The 23,587-nt window shown below is 52.4% G+C and overlaps 2 protein-coding genes across 5 annotated transcripts; both read right to left on the reverse strand.

Moving 5' to 3' along the window:
• Positions 1-646: 646 nt before the first annotated feature.
• PPP1R18 (protein phosphatase 1 regulatory subunit 18) lies at positions 647-11,469 on the reverse strand. The gene is made up of 4 exons (XM_030928504.1): positions 11,302-11,469; positions 8,609-10,241; positions 3,423-3,633; positions 647-1,540 (listed from the first exon to the last, which is right to left on the reverse strand). The coding sequence occupies exons 2-4, from the start codon at positions 10,211-10,213 to the stop codon at positions 1,521-1,523; spliced, it is 1,836 nt and encodes a 611-aa protein (XP_030784364.1). The 5' UTR covers positions 10,214-10,241; positions 11,302-11,469; the 3' UTR covers positions 647-1,520.
• Positions 11,470-12,239: 770 nt separating this feature from the next.
• Positions 12,240-15,352, reverse strand: NRM (nurim). 4 transcript variants are annotated; one of them, XR_004056776.1, is made up of 4 exons: positions 15,004-15,158; positions 14,193-14,411; positions 13,458-13,634; positions 12,240-13,136 (listed from the first exon to the last, which is right to left on the reverse strand). XR_004056776.1 is itself a non-coding variant. In XM_010368211.2 (4 exons), exons 1-4 carry the CDS (start codon positions 15,134-15,136, stop codon positions 12,855-12,857), a joined length of 789 nt encoding a protein of 262 aa, XP_010366513.1. In that variant the 5' UTR covers positions 15,137-15,352; the 3' UTR covers positions 12,240-12,854. The 4 variants fall into 4 exon arrangements, 3 of the variants coding, with proteins under 3 accessions (XP_010366513.1, XP_010366515.1, XP_010366516.1); XM_010368211.2 differs by having other exon boundaries at positions 14,215-14,411; positions 15,004-15,352; XM_010368213.2 differs by lacking the exon at positions 13,458-13,634 and having other exon boundaries at positions 14,215-14,411; positions 15,004-15,151.
• Positions 15,353-23,587: the final 8,235 nt, after the last annotated feature.

Below are 23,587 nucleotides of genomic sequence, written 5' to 3' on the forward strand. Positions count from 1 at the left end.
AGGATGGTCTCGATCTCCTGATCTCATGATCCACCAGCCTCAGCCTCCCAAAGTGCTGGGATTACAGGGGTAAGCCACTGCGCCCAGTGATATAAAATCCATTGTCTATCAGAGAACCTTTTCCAGGAAACTGACTCTGGTACATACTTACTTCATTTTGCAGCAATTTCAGATTTACTATTCATAGCCCCAACCCTTGAAGTACATATCCCTGGATTAGCCACATGGGTTGTGTGTCATATACTACCTAGCTGCCCGCATAGCACAGGCTTCTAAATCCTAGAACCCTTCAACTCGAAGTGTCCTCTGCAATATTTTAACCCTTTTCTTCTATTCATTGTCATTCATTCTAGAAATAATTTCGTGTCTGCTAGTTGACAGGTACAGGATGTTGCAGTGAACCCAGCTGATGTAGTCAGCCTTCATGGCACTTCCAGTCTAGTGGACACTTCAACTGCCCTTTCTCATGTCACCTGCTTGTCCTGCGTGAAACCCATGCGCAGCTTCCCAGACCCCTTTTGACATGTCAGTGCCGAGTTCCTGGTTCATCCCCCATCATTCTCCTCTCCCCCAGCCACCAGAGCCTCCCCTCACATACCCGTTTTTGTTTTTTTGTTTTTTTCCTAAAGAAGGAGAAGCAGATGAGTTGGAGAGAACTCCATTTTATTATGGAAAGTTAAAAAACAAAACAAAACAAGACAAGCAATTGATGAAGGTGGCACAATGGGGGAGGAGAGGTGAGGGGTCTCCTTAGCCACCCGACACCATCTCAATTCAGTTCAATCGTGAACCACTAGGAGAAACAATTAAATAACTATCAACGGGTACAGAGTTAAGATTTCCAGCCTTCCCTCTTGGGGAAAACTAAGGCAAAGTAATACTGAGAAAAAGTGGAGGAAGCCACACCTTCAGGTCACTCCAATGAGAAGACTGGAGGGGACAGAGGAAAGAATTCCACGCAGACACAGCAAGTAAGCGTGGCTTGTAAACCTGGGACTTTGGCAGGTGGGGCTGGGAGCTGGTGGAATTTGTAAACCAGGCTGTGGTCAAGGAGGAGGCAGGAGCTGTAAACAAAGGGGCAGTGACCTAGGAAATGAAGGAGATGTGCCTATAAATGGAGTGGGGTCTGGGCCTCCCAGAGAGATGAGTGCTTAAATCCCAAGAGTCCCCACAGGATGGTGGGGAGGAAGGCTGTGAGGAGACTATACCCTGCCATGGGGTGATCCATCTCCACCCTCCAGGGAGTTCTGTGCTCCTTCTCAGCACTTGGCGCTCACTCTTGGATCACCCAGGATGTACCAGCACGTTTAACCCCACCCACACCAGGGACTTTGGATTAGGGTAGAAATTGGGCAATTGGCTCTGCCCCCAGAAACAGGGTGGGGAAAGCAAGTTACAAGATGTTGGTTGTTGCCCTTCCCTGCCAGGCTCATTATCAGGGTCTGCCTGCCCTGAATCTTCCAGGATCCAGGATCTTCAGTTATAAGAAGGAAGGAGGTATATCCCTATGTTGAAGATGGTCACCGCCGGCAGGACTCATCTGTGGGAGAAGGGGCAATAATGATAGAGAATGAGTGAGAGCCTCTGCCTTCTGCCCACCCTTCCCCGACACACAAATTGAAGGGCAGTTGGCATACAGGAAGTCCTATAATATTTTCCATATCTAAAGCACGTTACCATCAGTAACCACATCCATCACTCATTTAGCTCAGATTCTGTGCCAAGCATCCTCATAATTGTTTAATGTCACCATAACTCCAGGAGAGATTAAGTAGTTTGATATCCAGCTGTGGCTCTTGGTGCTTCACTGGAGCCCCTGTAATCTGAGCAATTTAGGAGGCTGAGGCGGGAGGATCACTTGAGGTCAGGACTTTAAGACCAGCCTGGCCAACATGGGGAAACCCTGTCTGTACTAAAAATATAAAAACTAGCCAGGTGTGATGGTACACATCTGTAATCCCAGCTACTTGAGAGGCTGAGGCATAAGAATCGCTTGAACTTGGGAGGCAGAGGTTGCAGTGAGCCGAGGTTGTGCCACTGCACTCCAGTCTGGGCGACAGAGGGAGACGCTGTCTCAAAATAAATAAATAAAATAAAATAAAATAAATTACTTAATCTTTTCTACAACTCTAGGAGATAGTTTTTGGTTTCTGTTTTTTTTGAGACGGAATTTCACTCTGTAGCCCAGGCTGGAGTGCAGTGACATCATCTTGGCTCACTGCAACCTCTGCTTCCCAGCTTCAAGTGATTCTCCTGCCTCAGACTCCCGAGTAGCAGGGATTGCAGGTGTTTACCTCCATGCCTAGCTAATTTTTGTATTTTTAGTAGAGATGGGTTTTCACTATGTTGGCCAGGCCGGTCTTGAACTTCTGACCTTGAGTGATCCACCTGCCTCAGCCTCCCAAAGTGCTGGAATTACAGGCGTGAGCCACCGTGCCTGGCCTGTTTGTTTCTTTTGAGACAGGGTCTTCCTCTATTGCTCAGGCTGGAGTGCAGTGGGTGGTGCAATATCGGCTCCCTGCAGCCTCCAACTTCTGAGGTCAAATGATCCGCCCACCTCAGCCTCCCAAGTAGCTAGAACCACAGCTGTGCACTGCCACACCTGGCTAATTCTTTTATTTTTATTTATTTATTTTTTTTTGAGACAGAGTCTCGCTCTGTTGTCCAGGCTGGAGTGCAGTGGGTTGATCTCGGCTCACTGCAAGCTCCGCCTCCCAGGTTCACACCATTCTCCTGCCTCAGCCTCCCAAGTAGCTGGGACTACAGGTGCCCACCACCACACCCGGCTAATTTTTTTTTATTTTTAGTAGAGATGGAGTTTCACCGTGTTAGCCAGGATGGTCTCAGTCTCCTGACTTCATGATCTGCCCGCCTCGGCGTTTCAAAGTGCTGGGATTACAGGCGTGAGCCACCGTGCCTGGCCCACACCTGGATAATTTTCGTATTTTTTTGTAGAGACAGGATTTTGCCATGTTGCCCAGGGTGGTCTTGAACTCCTGGGCTCAAGCAATCCACCCGTCTTGGCTTCCCAAAGTGCTGGGATTACAGGCATGAGCCACAGGAGGTAGTTATTATTAACTTCATTTCATAAATAATCAACTAAAGCCAGAGATCAGATGGTTTCCCTGAGATCACACAATTAAGAGACAAGCTGGAATTCCAACTCAGGCCTGTCGACCCACCCTGTGGTTTTGACCAGATTACAGTACTCAGGAAGAGTTCTCGTTTTGAAACCTGAAGACTCAATGTGTACTTCACTGCCCGGGACCTCAGTTTGCCCATCTATTGAAGGAGCAGGTTGGACCACAGGACCACCATGCCCCTTCCAAGCGCCTACATGCAATCCTCCCTCTTCTCTCCTGGACCGCAGCGCCCGCTCTGACAGCAGGGGGCGCCCTCGAGCCGGCGGAGCCTCCGCTTACCCACAATCAGGGCCTTGGTGCGCAGGCCGCCCTGGAGCTCTGGCTGCAGCAGCAGCAGCTCTTCCTCATCCTCTTCGTCGTCGGGTTGGGCTGCTGGGGGGTTGGGGGCACTGGGGACCTCAGGCTCCGGGCCCAGCTCCTCCAGTACCGAACTCTCGGAGGGGTATTGGTACGTGGTCTCCAGGGCTGTCTCGCTGAAGGAGATCTTAAGCTAAGGAGGGAGAAAAAGGGGGCAGGAGGCAAGGTCAGCAGGGGTGAGGCCTGCGGGGGGGTTGAGGGGGAGAAACCGGGGGCGGGGGGCGGGAAGTCTGCAAGAGAGCGGGTGAGGCGGGCGAAAGGTGGGGGTGGGGGTTGGACTTAGGCGCCCCCCTCACTCTCTCCCATCCACTCTGGGATCCAGTTTTCCTTTACACACTGGCTTTCCAATCCTAGAGTTTCCCTCTTCGATCATATCATTTCAAAACATCAGACTTTGCCCTGTACGTTGGCAGGGGCTTGGGAGGCAGAAGTGAATAACATAAGACCAAGGTTCCTGCTCTTTCGAGTGTGGGAGGCAGAGGGGTAAAAAGAAATTAAAATACATGGCGATTAGTCTTGTGATCAGAACCCAGTCTTTGGGCACCTTGGAGGCAATAGAGTAAACTTCGTAGAGGAGCCCAGCAGACTGGCCAGTGGGGAAAGAACTGGCTGGGGAGCCAGTCTCAACCAAAACCATGGTTTTCATACCCACAACCCCTTGCTGTCCTATGCGAAACCCAGGACCCTGGGCACCTGTTCCCTCCCACTCCCCTCATTCCTCTCCTATCCATAGCAAAGGGGGTCTAGGGCCTGGGAAGAGTTGGGAGATGAATAGAAAGGCCCAGAGGAACCAAGAGACTCCCACAACACACAGGGGAAAGATTAGCCGCTGACACCTTGAAAGGTTGGGGGAGATGACAAGGGCAGAAAGGAAAGTCCACACAGACCTGGGGTGGGGGTCCACAGTGTGCTCAAAGGGACAGGCACAGAGACAAAATACCAGACAGGGCACAGAAAAATCACACTGTGCCAAAAGCAGGCTGAGTCCCAGCTGTTCTCACTGCCTTTCTACCCTTCCCCTTTGCCCTCTTAAGAAGCTCAGGGGGAAGGGGCAGGGTGGGATTAAGTCTAGGAGCCAAAGGGATTAGGCAGACAGCAGGAGGATTCCATGTGAACTACTTGGAAAGGTCCAAATGATCTACTCAGGCCTTCCCTGGCATCTGTTTGGGAAGACTTGGGGCCAGTCAAACATCCCTGAGTCCTCTAACAGACTGAGGTATGAAAAGGGAGAAGCCAGAAGGGTGACTGGGCAGGTGGTTGCTAAGAGCTGCATCAGATATGACATCAGTCAGGCACGGTGGCTCACGCCTGTAATCCCAGCACTTTGGGAGGCTGAGGCAGGATTATTTCTCGAGCCCAGGAGTTGGAGACAAGCCTGGGCAATAGAGTGACACTGTCTCTAAAAAAGAAAAAAAAATCAGATATGACACCTGGGTCCCCATGGGAAGGTGGAACTCAGGAACTGTATATGTTACTCCTTGTTGGCTCCGAACCCTGCATTGTCTCCCCATCTCACTTGGAGCAAAAAGTCTACTCGAGGCTGGGTGCGGTGGTTCATGCCTATAATCCCAGCATTTTGGGAGGCCAAGGCGGGCGGATCACAAGGTCAAGAGATTGAGACCATCCTGGTCAACATGGTGAAACCCGTCTCTACTAAAAATACAAAAAAATTAGCTGGGCATGATGGCGTACACCTGTAGTCCCAGCTACTCGGGAGGACAAGGCAGGAGAATCACTTGAACCCGGGAGGCGGAGGTTGCAGTGAGCCGAGATCACGCCACTGCACTACAGCTTGGGCAACAGAGTGAGACTCCACCTCAAAAAAAAAAGTCTACTCGATTGCTCCCAAGGTGCCCAGAGCCTGACCAAAGCCTACAGGGTGCTCCCAATGTGCCACCCTCCCCTTGCCTCTCTGGCTTCTTCCTCCACTCCAGCCACACTGGCCTTGGTCCCTCCACACACTCCCACCTCAGGACCAGAACAGTACTAGCTATTCCTTCTGCCTAGAACACTCCCCCGAAATATCCCCATGGCTCTGACCCTCCTGATCACCCCATTTTGAAGTCTCCATATTCACTCCCCCTACTTCCTGACCCTCTAAGTTCCACTGTTCTATTTTTTTTCCATAATCACTTACCACCTTCTAACTTCCTAGATAATTTACTAATTTGTTATACTCGTGTCTGGTGTTGAAAGGAGCTTGGGGCCAGGTGATCACACCTGTAATCCCCGCACTTTGGGAGGCCAAGACAGGTGGATTATTTGAGGTCAGGAGTTTGAGACCAGCCTGGCCAACATGGTGAAACCCCACCTCTACTAAAAATACTAAAATTAGCTGGGCTTGGTGGTGTGCGCCTGTAGTTCCAGATATTCAGGAGGCTGAAGATGGAGAATCACTTGAAGCCGGAAGGTGGAGATTGCAGTGGGCCGAAATCTCACCATTGAACTTCAGCCTGAGAGACAGCAAGACTGTCTCAGAAAAAAAAAAAAAGAAAAAAGAAAAAAGGAGCTTGGAAGTTGCTACAATGCAAGAGGTTAGAGTTTGTTCAAACCTCAGATGAGGTGCCATCAGGGGACCAATGCTGGAGAAACAATCTGGGGGTGGTCCAGCCTGTACATATTTGACCCCCTAGTTCATGTCTGTGGAACTGCTGGTAGAATCTAGTTACAGCAGCCAGACTGCTTATATCCCAAGTTCTCAGAAGTGACCACTTAGTTTCTGTTACTGACAGATTTACCCACATTTCTGGGAACCCATTTTTGTTTTCTTCTCATATCCTCTTTTGGAATAATAACCTCTGTAGTTTATTATCTCCTCTGAAAAAGGACTTATTTTATTTGCTCTCGGTCTATGTTTATATCTCCCCCCTACCCTGCCTCTCTCCTCACCCCCCAACCGGCTTCTGACTGGGCTTCTCAGGAATGCACAGCCTGCATGGGAGTGGGGAGGAGAGAGAGAGGGTGACTCACTTGCTCCTCTCCCATCAGCTATATAAGGTCACAATGGGGCCGGTCTCTCAGCCCAAGAGGCCTCTGGGTTAGGGCACCAGCCACAGCCATCCCCTGGGCTCCAGTGGCAGGGCTGGGATTTCTCTCCTGATGGCAGGGATAAGTTTGATGGACTTAGCGTGCAAATGAGTTATTTAGGGAAGGTGAAGCGGGGGTTGGTGGCAGGGTCCTCCTGTCTCCTATTCCTGAGCCAGTGTGTTGCAGCAGAGCTGGGACAAGGCACCCAGTCCCTGAAGAGCAGGGTGCTGAGAGTGGGGAGAGGGTGGAGGGTGAGGCATCTGGGTCAGAAGAACTCTGTGCTGCCTCTTCCCAACCCCCACCCAAGCAGCGGCTGCTTCCTTATTCTCTCACCACATCCTGAGCACAGCTCTGGCAGGCCCAGGGCCCAGGGTTCTCCACTCAGCCCCACCAGCCTTCCGGCCCCCACCCCAGGCTTCCTGTTTGGGCGATCTGCTTCCGGCTCCCCTGCTCTCTGGCCTAGGTATGGTCACCAGCATGGGTCCTGCCCTGCACTTGCTTCCTGGCTCCCCTGGGATGCTCCCTGGGCTTTGGGCCCCAAAGCTTCATGCTTCCCTCTGCTCATTCTTCCCCAGAGGCACAAGCCTCTCAGTAGGAAGTGACTTTTCTGAATACCTCACCCGGGTAGCATTTCCGGACTTCTGTTTTTTTCATCTGCCCAGCCCTGAGGGGAACAGGATGGTAGCAGTCAGAGGGCTGAGGGTAGGTTCCCAAGCACCACTGGCTCAGGGGTGTGAACTTACGCTTCATGTGAAGATGAATTGGGCAATCAAATGAACCCCCCTCTACCCCAGGCTTAACCCGTATCTTTAGTCCCTGTGGTTCCCCACTGATACTGAGGACACAAAAAAATCAAATCTGAGGATATTCACACATGGGATGAGAATGAGACTGGGCTTCCCAGGCTCTGGGGAGGTGTGTGTGCCTGGAGGGACTTCCTAAGTCTGAGATGTCTGAGTGTGGGACCTCTCTCTCCCCAGAGATTTTCAAGCTGGAAACAGGTGGGTGTGCACAGGGAAGAAACGAGGCCAGGGCCAGGGGGAGTCAGCCTAGCTGCCCCCACTTTCCTGCAGGTCTTTGTTGCAAGTCTAACCTCTGACCCTCTGCTGGCCTGAGCCCCGACCCCTGTCCAGAACTCCCACTGTGCTCCCTGGCCAGTGCCTGCTCTCAAAACTGTCTCCAAATTCACTTCTCTCTTTCGCTACCCTAAGGGGAGGGAGAGTCCAGGATGGCAGGAAGAGAGGGGAAAACCGATCCCTAAAGCCAGTTCTTAGGAGGGAGGGGAAACCCAGGGAGGAAGGACAGGGGAGTGAGGGGTGGGGGTATTTTGGAAGAGGAGAAGGCTTTTCTTGTCCCAAGAGAGAAGGGAGCACTGTCTGAAGCAGTGGCCCAGCTGGGGGTGTGCAACCCCGAGGTCACCCACTTCAAATGGCCTCTCTGTGTCTCTCCCATGGGGCAGACTCGGGGTTCAAAAGCCTTCTCTCTGCTCTTTGGCCGGCCCAGTTCCATCTCCCCTCTCCCCTCCATCCTAAGATGTCCCTATTCAGCTCTGCCCTCTTTCCCATGGGGCAGCTGGACCTTCCTCCATTCACTTCTCCCTACAGTTTCTCCCTAGAACACAAACGCACCCCCTCCGCCACCCCAGGCTCCCTAGCCCTTCTCCGCAGAAAAACTGCAAGTGCTTTCACCCTCGTGACCCTGCCCTCACTGATTCAAGCTTGTCAGTTTGGGCTCTCCCACTGGATGGGCTGGGGCGGGTCACACTCAGGAAAGGAAGGAAAGAAAAGGAGGTTGGAAATTTAGAGCCCAAGGGAAGGGAGAATGAGCAGCCGGGCACACCCTGAAAGAGACACACCCAGAGACGGCCTTTGCTGGGGGAGGATCTTTTGGGCTCAAAATGGAAAAGGAGGGCTCTGAGAAGGAAGGGTGTATGTGCAGAGCGAGGAAGGGTGGTGGCAGGAATTAACAAGAAAGAAGAGAGGAAGACAAGAAAACAGGGGTATAAAAAAGAGATAAAGACCAGAGTCCAAAGAGAATTGACAAGTGGGCTTCTAAGAAGTCTGGCTTGGCTGCTTCCCTACCTGTTTGTGGTGTCTTTCGGGGGACCCCTTGGCAAGGCAGCTGCGGCTGAGACGGAGGTAGCCCCCCAGAACCAAGATCTCCTCGGCAGTTGGGTACCGCTTCTTCCCAGCTCCCGGGACTGCAGCATCAGCTGTGGCTGGAGAGGTTGGGGTGGCTGGGGTCGCAGGGGGCACAGACCGCCGGGGGTTGACGGTGAAGGTGTGTCCACTGCGGCGGGGGGCCCCCACCCCTGGCCCTGCCTTCACCCCATAGAACAGGCGGCTCATGAGGGGATCCCCAGGAGGTTGGGGGGCAGTTGGGGCTGGGGGTGGGGGAGATAGAGGGGCTGGTGGTGGGGGCTGGAGTTCCACTGCTTCCTCTTCCTGCTGTCTCAGGCCTCCAGTCCCAGCGTCCTCTGGTGGGAGGGGGGAGGGCACAGAGCAGCAGTTCTGCAGGGCTCTCAGAGGCCTGCCCTGAGCTCCCGCCTCCTCCTTCTCAGCCTCCCCTTCTCCAGCCTCCACACCAGGAGATTCCAGACGCTTCTCTGCTGACTCTGAAGGTTCTGGTTTCTGAGTTTGAGCCTCTATGTCCCTGGGTGTCCATTCTCGAGCCTTCCCGGAGTTCAGGGTCCATTTCCACCCTTCTGCTGGCTTCATGCCCCCCTCGCCATCTTCCACAGGCCTCTGCTCTGCTGCCTCCATTCCTGTGGAACTGCTGCCTTGGGCCTCCCTTGTCAGGGTCTCGGACAGCTCTGTAGTCTCTTCCGGGGCCACCCCTGGAACTGGCCACTCTTCTTTCCTCCCACATTTTTCCGAGTAGGCTTGTCTTTCTTCTTCTGACCTCAGCCTCCACTCTGTTGCCTCCAGTTGTACCAAACTCTGTTCCTGAGACTCTCTGGAGTCAGGTCTCCATTTATGGGCCTCTGTCAGGCCCAACTTCTGGTAGGCAGATTCCCCTGGGCTCAGTCTACTTTCCACCTCTTTTCTCCTGGGGCTTTGCTCTCGAGACTCTGCTAGTCTCAGACTCCGCTCTGGAGTTTCTCCAGGACTCAGCCTCCATTTCCATGGCTCTGACAGTCGGGAGCTCCTGTCTCCCACCTCTCCTGGGCTTTGCCTCCAGTCCCGAGCCTCCAGAGGCCTCAGGCTGGACTCTTGGGCTCCCCCTATCCCCAGTCTCCTCTCTCTGGTCTCCCTGGGACTTAGTCTCTCTTCTCTTGACTCTCTTCCCTTGGGGCTCTGATCCCGCATCTCCCCAGGGCTGGGTCTCCGCTCCCGGGCCTCCAGAGGCACAGGCTTTCTCTCTGCTAGCAGCTCTTCACTCCTTTGTTGCTGCTGCTGCTGCCGCTCCTGCCGGATAAATCGGTTCTGGTGCACTGGCCCAATAGCCTCCAGAAGGACCGCAGACTCATCTGGGTCTGGAGGTCCAGCCTCTGCAGTCCCTGGCACAGGGCTAGGCTCCCCAGGGGACAGCCCAAGCTTGGCCCGGCGGCGCTCCAGGAGCCCTCGCTTCCAGGCTGGCATCTGGGACAGGCGCTCCCGTTCTGCTTTCTCCCGGCCTCGAACGGACGCCTCCTCCTGCCGGCGCCTGGCTAGCAGCTGTAGCTTCCAGTCTGGGATGGTGGCCATGGTCGCCTTGAGGTGAGGGTAGGGAGCACTGGGGGCAGAGAACAGGAAGGAGAGGCTCCAGAGAGGCCCAGGGGGAGACTGAGGGTGGGAGGAGAGGAAGTGGAGGGAGAGAGGTGGGACACAAAGCAGGGCAGAGGGGCTAAGTATGAGGACAGAGGGAAAGAGGGAAGGCAGAGAACTGGGGAAATGGAAAAAGTGAAGAGAAGTTGTGAGCCCAAGTTGGGGGTGGTGGGGGTGATGTGAGAGGAAGAGTCCTGATTGGAGGCAATGAGGGCAGGAGCCAGATGTGGCAGTCGGGGTTAATGCGTATTAAAGACAGTCTCTAGGATGTGAGACATAGAGAGAAGGGTGAAAAGGAAAGTTGGTGTGAGGGAGAAGAGAGAAATGGGGCTGGGGTGAGGGGAATCTGGGTGCAGGCCAGACTGCCTCAGCGATATCCCAGGGAGACTAGTGTGGGAAGGAAGGACCAGGAATCCCTGGAAGGACCAGGAGGCAACGGGACCTTGGGGGGGTGTTGGGGAGGCAAGGAGGAGCGGAGAGCGAAGAGGTCTAGGGGAGAAGGGAAACCAGGGAAGAGGGGAAAGGAGCGCGGCGGCAGCAACCCGGCGCGTCTCAGCGCGGGCCCCAAAGGTCCCGGCTCCCCTTCCAGCACCGCTCGGGCCACGCCTCTCCCCAGCCCCCACCCCTCTGCCCCGCACTCCGCCCCCGAGGCGGGTTCGGGGGAAGTACTCACCCCCGGGACTTTCGGAACCCGGGCGTCAGGGCTGCCAGCGCGTTCCCAGAACCCTGGCGTCCACCCCCACCCTGTCCCGTCACCACCGCCTGCCTCCCCCACCGGCTGCGCCACGCGACCCCAGAGTGCCGGGGGCCGGCTCCATGTCTCTTCTCCCCGGCGCCTACAAGTCCTGTGCCCCGTCCCCGCTCTCATGGAGCCGTGACAGAGCCGGCAGTCTCCACCCCGCTCTGGCCGCACAGACTGACAATCTCGGCACAAAGAGGAGACAGCCAAGATCCGGGCCAGGGATGGGAGCAAGGACCGGAGCGAGGAGACACCCACTCCCCAAGTCTGAGCCCCTCAGTCAACTCACACGCCGCGGGACCCCCGCGGGAGGGGGTGCCGAGGAGCCGGGCGTCCGGAGAGAGGAAGAGGAGGAGAGAAGGACCGAGAGAGATCCGGAGACTAGAGGGAGGGGAGGAGGGAAGGAGAGGAGGAGGGAAAGAGGCAGCAAAGGAGGTGGAACGGAGACAGAGACCAGGGGGCCGGGCGGGGGCGGCGACCGCTTTGTCTAAGGACAATGAGGAGAGGGATGGGGGCGCAGGGCGGAGTCCGAGGAGAGGGCGGGGCCTAGCTCCCTCCTACCCCGCGTGGGACTCGCTCCGGGACTGCCCTGTTCTCGTCCCAACCCCTGGTCCTCCGCTGTGTCCCTAGGGGCCCTCACCAGCTTCCCGCCCGGACACCCCAGGTGTCCAGATCCCTTCCCCCAGCTCGCCGACCAGGGCGGTGGCCCGTGACTCAGGCCCCTCGTGGGACTTTGGGAGGAAGCGGCAGCTGCTCGGGGCCGGGCCCGCCCTTCCCATCTCCTGCAGCTCCTCGCTACGCTTTTGCCTTCTCATCTGGGTCTGGAGGTCCAGCCTCTGCAGGCCTTTGTTTTCGCGGGGTCGAGGGCAGCCGCCAGGCTGTGGGGGGCCTTGTGGAGTGGGCGGCAGGAGAGGAGCTCAGAAACCAGAGGTTTTGGAAGCTCGCTTCCCTACCAGAGCCTGCTGCCCGACTCTTTCTAGCTTCAACCTGTCTCCCTTGGGTCTGCAGGTCGGCTGCCGGGCAAAAGGGGATTTGAAGGAATGGGAATGGGGACCCGGCCGCTCTGGCAAAGTGGGGGCGGGTCTGCGGGGGATGGCCGAAGCCCAGCGGTTGCCAGAGGGCGTGGTGGCTGCCCAGACTCCAGTTCGGCGCTCCCAGGCTCCCTCTGGCTTTCCTTTCCAAACTCAGCCCTGCAGCTTGGGAGACACTGACAGACTGCATGCCATCTGTAGAAAAATCAGGCTGACTTTTATTTTCCTGCAGAGCATCTTCCTCGGGAGAGCAGGGAGTCCCAAGTCATCGAGTTAAGAGCAGGAGAATACCCTTGACTAGGTTGGGGTGTAAGCACAGAGGCAGGGCCTAAGGAGGTGCAGAGACTAGGGCCGGGAGTGGTGAGGCAAGGTGTGGGGCCTGGAGGGACAGCTATGACGGTTGAACTTGCAGACCCTGGTCCAGCTTCTTGGAGTGGAAGCCAGAGGTGGAGAAGGGGACCCCTGAGGCACAGAGGCAAGTAACAGTGCCAGGGAGTGGTCAGGGCAGATCCTTTCCTTCTCAGGAGGCTGTTGAGGGCGAAAGTGTCATGCCCTAAACAGTGAGGGGACAGATGAGTTCCATACCCCGCTCTTCCTTGCTAGTGAGAAGTGGACCTTGGAGTTCAGTGGCTGAAACTCAGAATTTAGGGTGTGGAGCTGGACCCAGAGAATAAAGTCTCAAGTAGTGGAAGGGGCAACTCCTTCAGTCTATGAATTTGGGCCTCTGGCGTGAAGCAGCCATGGCCTGGACGTTAAGGATTTAGAATTCAGGGGGAGAGGAAGAACAGAGCTTGTACCCAGAGTGAGCTCCTCACTCTGCCTCCCCATCCTGGGGCCGAGAGAGCAGGTGGAGTTTTCTTTGTAGTTGGGCCCGGAGGTAGCGGAGGTCTTGCTGATCAAGCCCATGAGCCAGGCCCAGGTAGAGGGTAAGGAGGAGAGCAAGGAGGAGACGGTCCATGCCCAGGGTAGGCACCACCCACAGCACTGTCAGCAGCTCCACACACACTGGGTGGCGCAGGTGAGAGAAGAGTCTGAGAGCCCGGGGAGACTTCAGGGCCAGAGGCTCGCCCAGCCCCAGCACATGGTAGTATACCTAAGAGAGGGAGAAGAGTTTAGAAATTGAGTCAAGCCCTTTTCTCAGCTTAGGCGCTTCTTTCCTCCTCTTCCAGGCACCACCCTTCTAGAACTCAGATCCAGGAACCCCTCTTCTGAGACTTGGATCCCTGATCCTGACTTATGATCCATGTACCTTCCCCAGGCCCAGGAGGCCCATGGTTGCTGTCCTTCTGAGGGAAGGGTCATGAGGGAGAAGCAAGGAGACAGTAGAAGAGCATGAGAGGAAGGAAACCCTTGAAAGGGAAAGAGTAGTTCTAAAACGGGTCAGAGATCGTAGGTAGGGATCTCAGAGCCTCACCTGTTTGAGGCCCATGAGCTCAGCATAGTCAAAGACGAGAAGGATGCTGAAGATGAGAAGCCAGGAGATGACATGGAGCACAAAGCACAGGAGGGGCACCCAGGTGGCCCATGGCTCAGCCTGAGCCTCCCACAACACGGGGCCTCGGGGTACGGGCTCCCAGTACCGCATCACCAGCTGTGGAAGGATAAGGGGTCGTATCCCAGTGGCCTACCCTGCCCGACCTTGGGAGACCTGGACCCAGAGCTGCCCCCACCACAGGCTAGCCTGCAACTCTCCCCCACCTCTCTCCTAAGCATCACTACTAAATATTCACCATGTGGAGGGTGCATGCTGGGTGAGGTCCCAAAGATGTAAGGATGGCCTGTCTCCACCCTGAGAATTTACAGAACAGATGGGGTGACCTGATAGCTACACAAAGTAGTAGCCTATGCCAACCACCCAATGAGAAGACAGACAAGGCCTCTTCAGACCTAGGGAAGTGGTTTTGAAGAAAGGGTAGGACTGAAGAGAAGGAAGGGATCTCAAGCAGGACATGAACAAAGTTGCAAAGGTGAGAATGCACGTATTGTGCTTGGGCAAGGACAGGTACACCCTTCTTGATAAAAACTAGGGTATGTGCTGTAGAGGAATGGAAGCTGAGATTAGTTCCTCAGTTCTCCTCCTGAACCCATATTTTGCCCCTCCAATCTGGGGCACCCCTCCCACACTTGGTCTCCCTTAGGGACTTCATACCTGCAAGGCCAGGGCCTCATACCTGCAAGGCCAGGGCAGTGCAGGCCACATACAGTGACCTCTGAAGGACCCCAAAGTACCGGGATGTCCATGCCTTCACTCTTTCAGCTGCCATGAGGCTGTGCTGCCCAACAAATAGAAGCAGGAGTCCCAGATCCCATGCCAGGGGGACAAGGATGCTGCGGTCCTGCAGGGCAGCCAGCCATCCCTGGCGGGCATCTACAGGAAGTTGAGGGAGAAAGAGACAAAAGATGGAAAAGGTGGCAAATGTTTCCCCCATCCTCATGTCCTTTTGGAGCCCCAGGCCATGTCCCTACTGCTTTCAAGAGCCTTAATGCTTCCTCTCTAGGCTGTGCCCATCTCACTTTTCCATTCCTAGTTTCTGCCCTCTTCCCTAGGCCTCCTGCAAACCTAGGGGAGAGGATTTATAGAACAATGCATGTTAGGCAGTTGCAAAAAGCATGGCTGGAGAGGCCACCGCTGGATTGCCCCTCTTATTTCGGTTCTCCAAATGCTCCTTCTTTTTAACACTCTCAACAGTCCTCTCTACAAAACATTGTACTTAGAATACTCTGGTTATCGCCCTTTTCGGCTCCCTCAGTCCTCACTCTCCCGCCTCTCCAAAACTGTAATCCTTGAGTTCCTAATTTAGAGCTCAGGTCTCCCTCCCCTGTAGCTTCTCGGCCGCTTTCAAGATTCGAGTTCCCTCTCTTGGACTTCCCCTGTCATTTGTTTCCAAGCCCCGCCCTCGATCCTTCTCCTACGGCTCCACCTTCCTACTCCCAGTTCATCCTCGATCCCTCCCGCTCACCCGGACCACCAGACTCCGGGATCCCTCCAAGAAGTGGCCGAAGGGAGGTAAAGCGCACGAACTCCACTCCGGTGCCAAAGGCCAGGATGAAAGAGGCGAGGGCAGCAGGGACCAGGAGCAGTGCAGGGGCCATGGCGAGAAATGGAGGGGTGGGGAAAGGGGCGGGGTCGGGATTCCCGCTGCCTTAGGCCCCGCCCCTTCCCCGCCCCCCCCCCGCCCCCGCCCGAATCCAGCCCGGGAAGGCGGGGCTCCTGCACGCCACCGCCCGGCTTCCGGCCCGCCGGGCGCAGCCTTCTGCACCCAGCTGTGGATCCGTCCCGGGATGCGTGTCCCAGCCTGCGGTCTCTCCGTCACAGAAGGGAATGTTAGAATCCCGAGAGAGAGCTGTTAAGGGTAGCTGCTCTGCAGCCGCTTACGTGGGTTGAATCTCAGCTCTTCTAGTTTAACCATCCAAAGTTAAAAGTTACTATTTTACCACAAAATACATTAATGTATGGAATACATTGTACAGAATACAGTGTACAGAATAAATTCTGTAACTTACTATAAAGTTGAGTTGTTGATTGGCCAGTTGCTAAGAAGGGCAAATAACTGCTCTGTAAATACTGAAAGGTTGGTTGTAATTGTGCCAGAGATTGTTGATTTGTAACCACGAGAGTAAAAATGTTAAAATATTTGTGATAGTAACCTTTGTCAGAATTAAAGATCATGCAGCTAAGGACCTTGTCACAGTAGCTGTGCACATAGTAGGGACCTTAGATATCATTAGACTAATTCCATCAACTTATAGATAGAAGAAACAGGTCCAGAGAGATAATTGCCTGTTAGGAAGCTGCTAATCCTGTAGGCTAAGGGACCAGAAAATTGCTGAGCAGCCTCTCGCAGGCTTTACATTCCTTCTCCCTCTCCTGGGCTCAGTACTCCCACCCTCCTCTGAATCAATGCTGTTGTATGCTGTACCAGACATCTTATATTTTCCCTTGAATTCAGTCTCCACCCTGCTTTCTGCTTCAGGAAGTTGTCCCAAATGGACGGTATCAATGAAAGTCATAGTTTTTATTGAGACAGTCCTCTTTACACGACTGCTCCGTCCTCATCTTTTTGAGCTTGGAGGTGATCACAACAGAGCTGTGGGTACTAAGGCACTGCACTATGCTTTCTGATTTCCCTACACCCTGCCTACTTCTTCGTAATTATCATTTTATTAAACTCTTCCCCAAATTATCCTAATTTGACTGTGCTATTCATTTCCTGCTAGGACCACGAATAGAGACACTTACCACACAAAGCAATGTGCTACAAGCTGTGGGGTTCATTGGGAGTGTAAGAGGCCAGACGCGGTGGCTCACGCCTCTAATCCCAGCACTTTGGAATCGCTTGAACCCGGGAGATGGGAGTTGCGATAAGCTGAGATCTCACCACTGGACTCCAGCCTGGGTGACAGAGTAAGACTGTCTCAAAAAAAAAAAAAAAAAAAAAAAAAAAAGGAGGCTGGGCTCAGTGGCTCACACCTGTAATTCCAGCACTATGGGAGGCCTAGGTGGGTGGATTACAAGGTCAGGGGTTTGAGACCAGCCTGACAAACATGGTGAAACCCTGTCTCTACTAAAAATACAAAAATTAACTGGGTGTGGTGCCACATGCCTGTAGTCCCAGCTACTTGGGAGGCTGAAGCAGGAGAATCGCTTGAACCTGGGAAGACAGAGGTTGGAGTAAGCCGAGATCACGCCACTGCACTCCAGCCTGGGCAACAGAGCAAGACTCCATCTCAACAACAACGAAAAAAAAAAGGAGCCAGGCGTGGTGGCTCATGCCTGTAATCCCAGCACTGTGGGAAGCCAAGGCGGGTGGATCACCTGAGGTCGGGAGTTCGAGACCAGCCTGACCAACATGGAGAAACCCCGTCTCTACTAAAAATACAAAATTAGCCTGGCGTGGTGGTGCATGCCTGTAATCCCAGCTACTCAGGAGGCTGAGGCAGGAGAATCGCTTGAACCTGAGAGGCGGAGGCTGCGGTGAGCCGAGATCACGTCATTGCAACCCAGCCTGGGCAACAAGAACGAAACTCTGTCTCAAAAAAAACAAAAACAAAAACAAAAAACGGAAAGAAAGAAATCAGGGCCTCAGGGATATGGAAAATTTCAGAGTATGAAAGCTTTGAGTTGTGCAAGGGGACTAATATTTATTTGGGTCATACTGTCTGCCACCCCCACAATGGCTGTGCTTAATGTATATTATGAGATTAGATATGTTTAATAGCCAGCACAATGCTTGGCAAATCTCATGCTCTTTCTACTACAGCAAAGTTTTCCAAACTTAAGTATTACTTACATGCAGAAAAGTGTACAATTATTTTTTATTCTTTTCTTTTTTTTGAGACGGAGTCTTGCTCTGTCGCCCAGGCTGGAGTGCAGTGGCCAGATCTCAGCTTACTGCAAGCTCCGCCTCCCAGGTTTACGCCAGTCTCCTGCCTCAGCCTCCCCAGTAGCTGGGACTACAGGCGCCGCCACCTCACCCGGCTAGTTTTTTGTATTTTTTAGTAGAGACGGGGTTTCACCGGATTAGCCAGGATGGTCTTGATCTCCTGACCTCGTGATGCGCCCGTCTCGGCCTCCCCAATTATTTTTAAAAAATTGAAATTCATACAACATAAAATTCACCTTTTTTTTTTTGAGTTGCGGTCCAGGCTGGAGTGCAGTGGTATGATCACGGCTCACTGCAACCTTGAACTTTTGGGCTCAAATGGTCATCTTGTCTCAGCCTCCTGAGTAATTGGGACTACAGGCATGTACCACCACATTCAGCTAACTTTTTATTTTTTGAAGTGATGGGGTCTCCCTATGATGCCCAGGTTGGTCTCAAACTCCTTGGCTAAAGTGATCCTGCTGCCTTAGCCTCCCAGGGTGCCACCATACCCTGCCTAAACACTTTATTTTATTTATTTATTTATTTATTTATTTATTTATTTATTTATTTATTTTTGAGACAGAGTTTCGCTCTTATTGCCCAGGCTGGAGTGCAATGGCGCGATCTTGGCTCACTGTAACCTCCGCCTCCTGGGTTCAAGTGATTCTCCTGCCTCAGCCTCCCGAGTAGCTGGGATTACAGGTGCCCACTACCACACCTGGCTAATTTTTGTATTTTTAATAGAGATAGGGTTTCACCATGTTGGCCAGGCTGGTCTTGAACTCCTGACCTCAGGTGATCCACCTGCCCCAGCCTCCCAAAGTGCTGGGATTACAGGCGTGAGCCACTGTGCTGGGCCTTCAAAACTTTTTTATTACCCCAAAATAAAACTCCATACCCATGACGTTACTCCCCATTTCCCCATTTTCTCATTCCCGCCCCCCCACCCCCCGCCAACAGCCACTGGCAACCACAAATCTGCTCTTGTTCTCTGTGGGTTTACCTATTCTGAATATTCCACACATGTGTAATCATATAATATGTGTTCTGTTTCTGGCTTTCCTTCACTTAGCAAAACATTTTGATGTTCATCCTCAAAATATTGTAACATATATCAGTGTTTCATCCTTTTTTATGGTCGAATAATATTTGATTATATGGGTCTATCACAATTGTTTATCGAATAATATTTGATTATATGGGTATATCACAATTGTTCACCACGCGTTTGCTGATGAACATTTGTGTTGTTTCCATCTTTTTGGCTATTGTAAAAAGTGCTGATATGAACACTCGTGTACAAGAATTTGGACAACTGTTTTCTTTTCCTTTTTTTTTTTTTTTGGAAACAGGGTCTTGCTCTGTTACCCAGGCTGGAATGTAGTTGCACAATCATGGCTCATTGCAGCCTCAACCTCCTCCCACCTCAGCATTCCAAGTAGCTGGGATTACAGGCGTGTGCCACCACACCTGGCTAATTTTTTTTTTTTTTTTTTTTTTTTTTTTTGAGACAGAGTCTCGCTCTGTCACCCAGGCTAGAGTGCAGTGGCATGATCTTGACTCACTGCAACCTCTTCTTCCTGGGTTCAAGTGATTCTTCTGCCTCAGCCTCATGGGTAGCTGGGACTACAGGCACATGCCACCATGCCTAGCTAATTTTTGTATTTTTAGTAGAGAGGGGGTTTCACCATGTTGGCTAGGATGGTCTTGATCTCCTGACCTCATGATCCACCCGCCTCAGCCTCCCAAAGTGCTGGGATTACGGGCATGAGCCACCATGCACAGTTAATCTTTTTTTTTTTTTTTTTTTTGAGAGAGAGTTTTGCTCTTGTTGCCCAGGCTGGAGTGCAATGGCATGATCTTGGCTCGCCACAACCTCCGCTTCCTGGGTTCAAGCGATTTTCCTGCCTCAGCCTCCCGAGTAGCTGGGATTACCGGCATGTACCACCAAGCCTAGCTAATTTTGTATTTTCAGTAGAGACAGGGTTTCTCCCTGTTGGTCAGGCTGGTCTCAAACTCCTGACCTCAGGTGATTCACCCACTTTGGCCTCCCAAAATGCTGGGATTATAGGCATGAGCCACCACACCCAGCTAAGTTTTGTAGTTTTTAGTAGAGATGGGGTTTCACCTTGTTGGCCAGGTTGGTCTTAACTCTTGACCTCAGGTGATCTACCAGCCTCGACTCCCAAAGTGCTAGGATTACAGGCGTTAGCCACCACACCTAGCCCATTTTTGTATTTTTTGTAGTCACAGGGTTTTACCATGTTGCCCAGACTGGTTGCCCATGAACTCCTGGGCTCATGCAATCCTCCCGCTTTGGCCTCCCAAAATGCTGGGATTACAGGCATGAGCCACCCCACCCAGGCTGGACACCTGATTTAAATTCTTTTGGGTGTATCCCTAGGAGCAGAATTGCTGGATCATTTGGTAATTCCATGTTTAACTTTCTTTTTTTCTCTCCAATTCGAGAGCAGGTACTGTTTAAGTGCTTAGATTACAAAAACAATCATGGTAGACACCTTAGTTCATTCTTCTAAGAAGTCTGTTGATCTGGTCCTCCCTGTTGCCAGCATGTCCACTTTCTACAAAATGGGTAGTCTTTTTCTTTATTCCACCATGTGGAGAGGATAATTTCGAGGGCCACAGGAAGTTATTTGTTTCTTTGAAGCATTTTCCAACAGTATAGATCTCAAGAATCAGATCCTCCATGCAGGTGATGCCATATTTACCCAGAGATCAAGCAATCACAGTATCATCTGTCAAAGTAATTCGCTTCTGGCTGGGCGCGGTGGCTCAAGCCTGTAAGCCCAGCACTTTGGGAGGCCGAGACGGGCGGATCACGAGGTCAGGAGATCGAGACCATCCTGGCTAACACGGTGAAACCCCGTCTCTACTAAAAATACAAAAAACTAGCCGGGCGAGGTGGCGGCGCCTGTAGTCCCAGCTACTCGGGAGGCTGAGGCAGAATGGCGTGAACCCGGGAGGCGGAGCTTGCAGTGAGCTGAGATCCGGCCACTGCACTCCAGCCTGGGCGACAGAGCGAGACGCCGTCTCAAAAAAAAAAAAAAAAAAAGTAATTCGCTTCTTACTGATTTTGCCATAACCACGCTGATAGATTAGTTCATTTACTGACTTCAGATTTGGGTATCCCCATGCCATATATGGTTCTATAATCCTCAGCATGTTCATTGAAGCCATTGAAGATTTGACAAAGGCGAAGAAGCTTCAACACCTTTTGGACCTTTGGGCTCACACCATTGATATCTCTGATCCCGATGACAAATGTCAATTTGGGTTTTGCAGATACATAGAAGTTGCCAGCTTTTCTGGCCGTCCTAGCCGTTTGAATTTCAGTTCTGTATACCTGCCTATATTCCTTGTGGTAGTGTTTCACTTTTTCTTTTTTTTTTTTTGAGACGGAGTCTCACTCTGTCGCCCAGGGTGGAGTGCAGTGGCGCGATCTCGGCTCACTGCAAGCTCCGCCTCCGGGTTTACGCCATTCTCCTGCCTCAGCCTCCTGAGTAGCTAGCTGGGACTACAGGCGCCCGCCACCACGCCCGGCTAATTTTTTTGTGTGTTTTTAGTAGAGACGGGGTTTCACCGTGTTAGCCAGGATGGTCTCGATCTCCTGACCTCATGATCCACCCGTCTCGGCCTCCCAAAGTGCTGGGATTACAGGCGTGAGCCACCGCGCCCGGCTCACTTTTTCATAGATAAGTTTCCTCCTTGCCTTTTGAAGCATCTTTTGGGCAAACTTCTTTCTCAGGCCTTTGATCTTCAACTCTGGGAAATTCCTTCGCTTTTTAAGGGTTTCTGGCATAGCAGGAACCTCCTTCTTTTTTTCCTTTTTTTTTTTTGAGACGGGGTCTCACTCTGTCTTCCATGCTGGAGTGCAATGGCGTGATCTCGTCTCAATGCAACCTCCCCCTCCTGCGTTCAAGCAATTCTCCTGCCTCAGCCTCCTGAGTAGCTGGGATCACAGGCACCTGGCACCACGCCCGGCTAATTTGTTTTGTATTTTTAGTAGAGACGAGGTTTTGTCATATTGGTCAGGCTGGTCTGGAACTCCTGACCTCAGGTGACTTGCCCACCTCGGCCTCCCAAAGTGTTGGGATTACAGGTGTGAGCCACCGCACCCTGGCCCTCTCCTTTTTCTCTATGACACCCTACATGGTTCCAGCCAGAAAATAAGTTACTTTTTTTTTTTTTTTTGAGACAGAGTCTCACTCTGTTGCCCAGGCTAGAGTGCAGTGGCGCGATCTCGGCTCACTGCAAGCTCTGCCTCCCGGGTTCTTGCCATTCTCCTGCCTCAGCCTCCTGAGTAGCTGGAACTACAGGCGCCCGCCACCACGCCTAGCTAATTTTTTTTTTTTTTTTTTTTGATACGGAGTCTCGCTCTATTGCCCGGGCTGGAGTGCAGTGGCCGGATCTCAGCTCACTGCAAGCTCCGCCTCCCAGGTTTACGCCATTCTCCTGCCTGAGCCTCCCGAGTAGCTGGGACTACAGGCGCCCACCACCGCGCCCAGCTAGTTTTTTGTATATTTTTAGTAGAGTCAGGGTTTCTCTGTGTTTGCCAGGATGGTCTCTATCTCCTGACCTCATGATCCAGCTGCCTCAGCCTCCCAAAGTGCTAGGATGACAGGCGTGGGCCACTGCACCCGGCCTTTTTTTTTTTTTTTTTTTTTTTTTTTTTTAGGTGGAGTCTTGCTCTATCACCCAGGTCAGAGTGCAGTGGCACGATCTCAACTCACTGCAACCTCCACTTCCCGGGTTCTAGCAACTCTTCTGCCTCAGCCTCCCAAATAGCTGGGATTGCAGATGCCTGCCACCATGACCAGCTAATTTTTGTATTTTTAGTAGAGATGGGGTTTCACCATGTTGGCCAGGCTGGTCTCGAACTCCTGTCCTCAGATGATCCACCTGTCTTGACTTCCCAAAGTGCTGGGATTACAGGCATGAGCCACCATGACTGGCCTTTTATTTTTCTGAGACAAGGTCTCACTCTGTTGCCCAGGCTGAAGTGCAGTGGCTTGATGTCAGCTCACTGTAGCCTTGACCTCCTGGGCTCAAACGATTTTCCTCTCAGCCTCCCAAGTAGCTGGGACCATAGGTGTGTGCCACCATGCCTGGTGAATTTTTGTATTTTTGGTAGAGACAAGGTTTTGTCATGTTGCCCAGGCTGGTTGTGAACTCCTGAGCTCAAGTGATCTGCCCGCCTTGGCCTCCAAAGTGCTGGGATTACATGTGTGAGCCACTGTGCCCATCCATATGTTTAACTTTTTGAGGAACCATCAAACTGCTTACCACAGAGGCTGAACCATCTAATATTCCTACCAGCAATGTATAAGGATTCTAATTTCTCCACATCCTTGTAATCAACTTTTAAATTTTAAATTTGGCTGGGCATGGTGACTCAAGCCTGTAATCCCAGCACTTTTGGAGGCTGAGGTGGATCACTTGAGGTCAGGAGTTACAGACCAGCCTGGGCAACATGACAAAACCTTGTCTCTACCAAAAATACAAAAATTCACCAGGCATGGTGGCACACACCTATGGTCCCAGCTACTTGGGAGGCTGAGAGGAAAATCGTTTGAGCCCAGGAGGTCAAGGCTGCAGTGAGCCGACATCAAGCCACTAGACTTCAGCCTAGACAACAGAGTGAGACCTTGTCTCAAAAAAATAAAAGGCCAGTCATGGTAACTCATGCCTGTAATCCCAGCACTTTGGGAAGTCAAGACAGGTGGATCACCTGAGGTCAGGAGTTCAAGACCAGCCTGGCCAACATGGTGAAACCCCATCTCTACTGAAAATACAAAAATTAGCTGGGCGTGGTGGCATGTGCCTGCAATCCCAGCTACTCAGGAGGCTGAGGTGGGTGGGTCACTTGAGGTCAGGAGTTAGAGACCAGCCTGAGCAACATGACAAAACCTCGTCTCTACTAAAAATACAACAATTTAATAGAGCCCCGTCTCTACTAAACAAAAAAACAAACAAACAAAAAAAATTAGCCAGGCATGGTGGTGTGTGCCTGTAGTCCTAGCTACTCAGGAGGCTGAGGTGGGAGTACTGCTTGAACTGGGAGGTGGAGGTTGCAGTGAGCTGAGATGGTGCCACTGCACTCCAGCCTGGGTGACAGAGATGAAACCCTGTCTCAAGAAAAAAAAAAAAAAAAAAAAAA

Source organism: Rhinopithecus roxellana, chromosome 4, assembly GCF_007565055.1.
Source record: "Rhinopithecus roxellana isolate Shanxi Qingling chromosome 4, ASM756505v1, whole genome shotgun sequence".
In the NCBI taxonomy this organism is placed as follows: Eukaryota; Metazoa; Chordata; class Mammalia; order Primates; family Cercopithecidae; genus Rhinopithecus; species Rhinopithecus roxellana.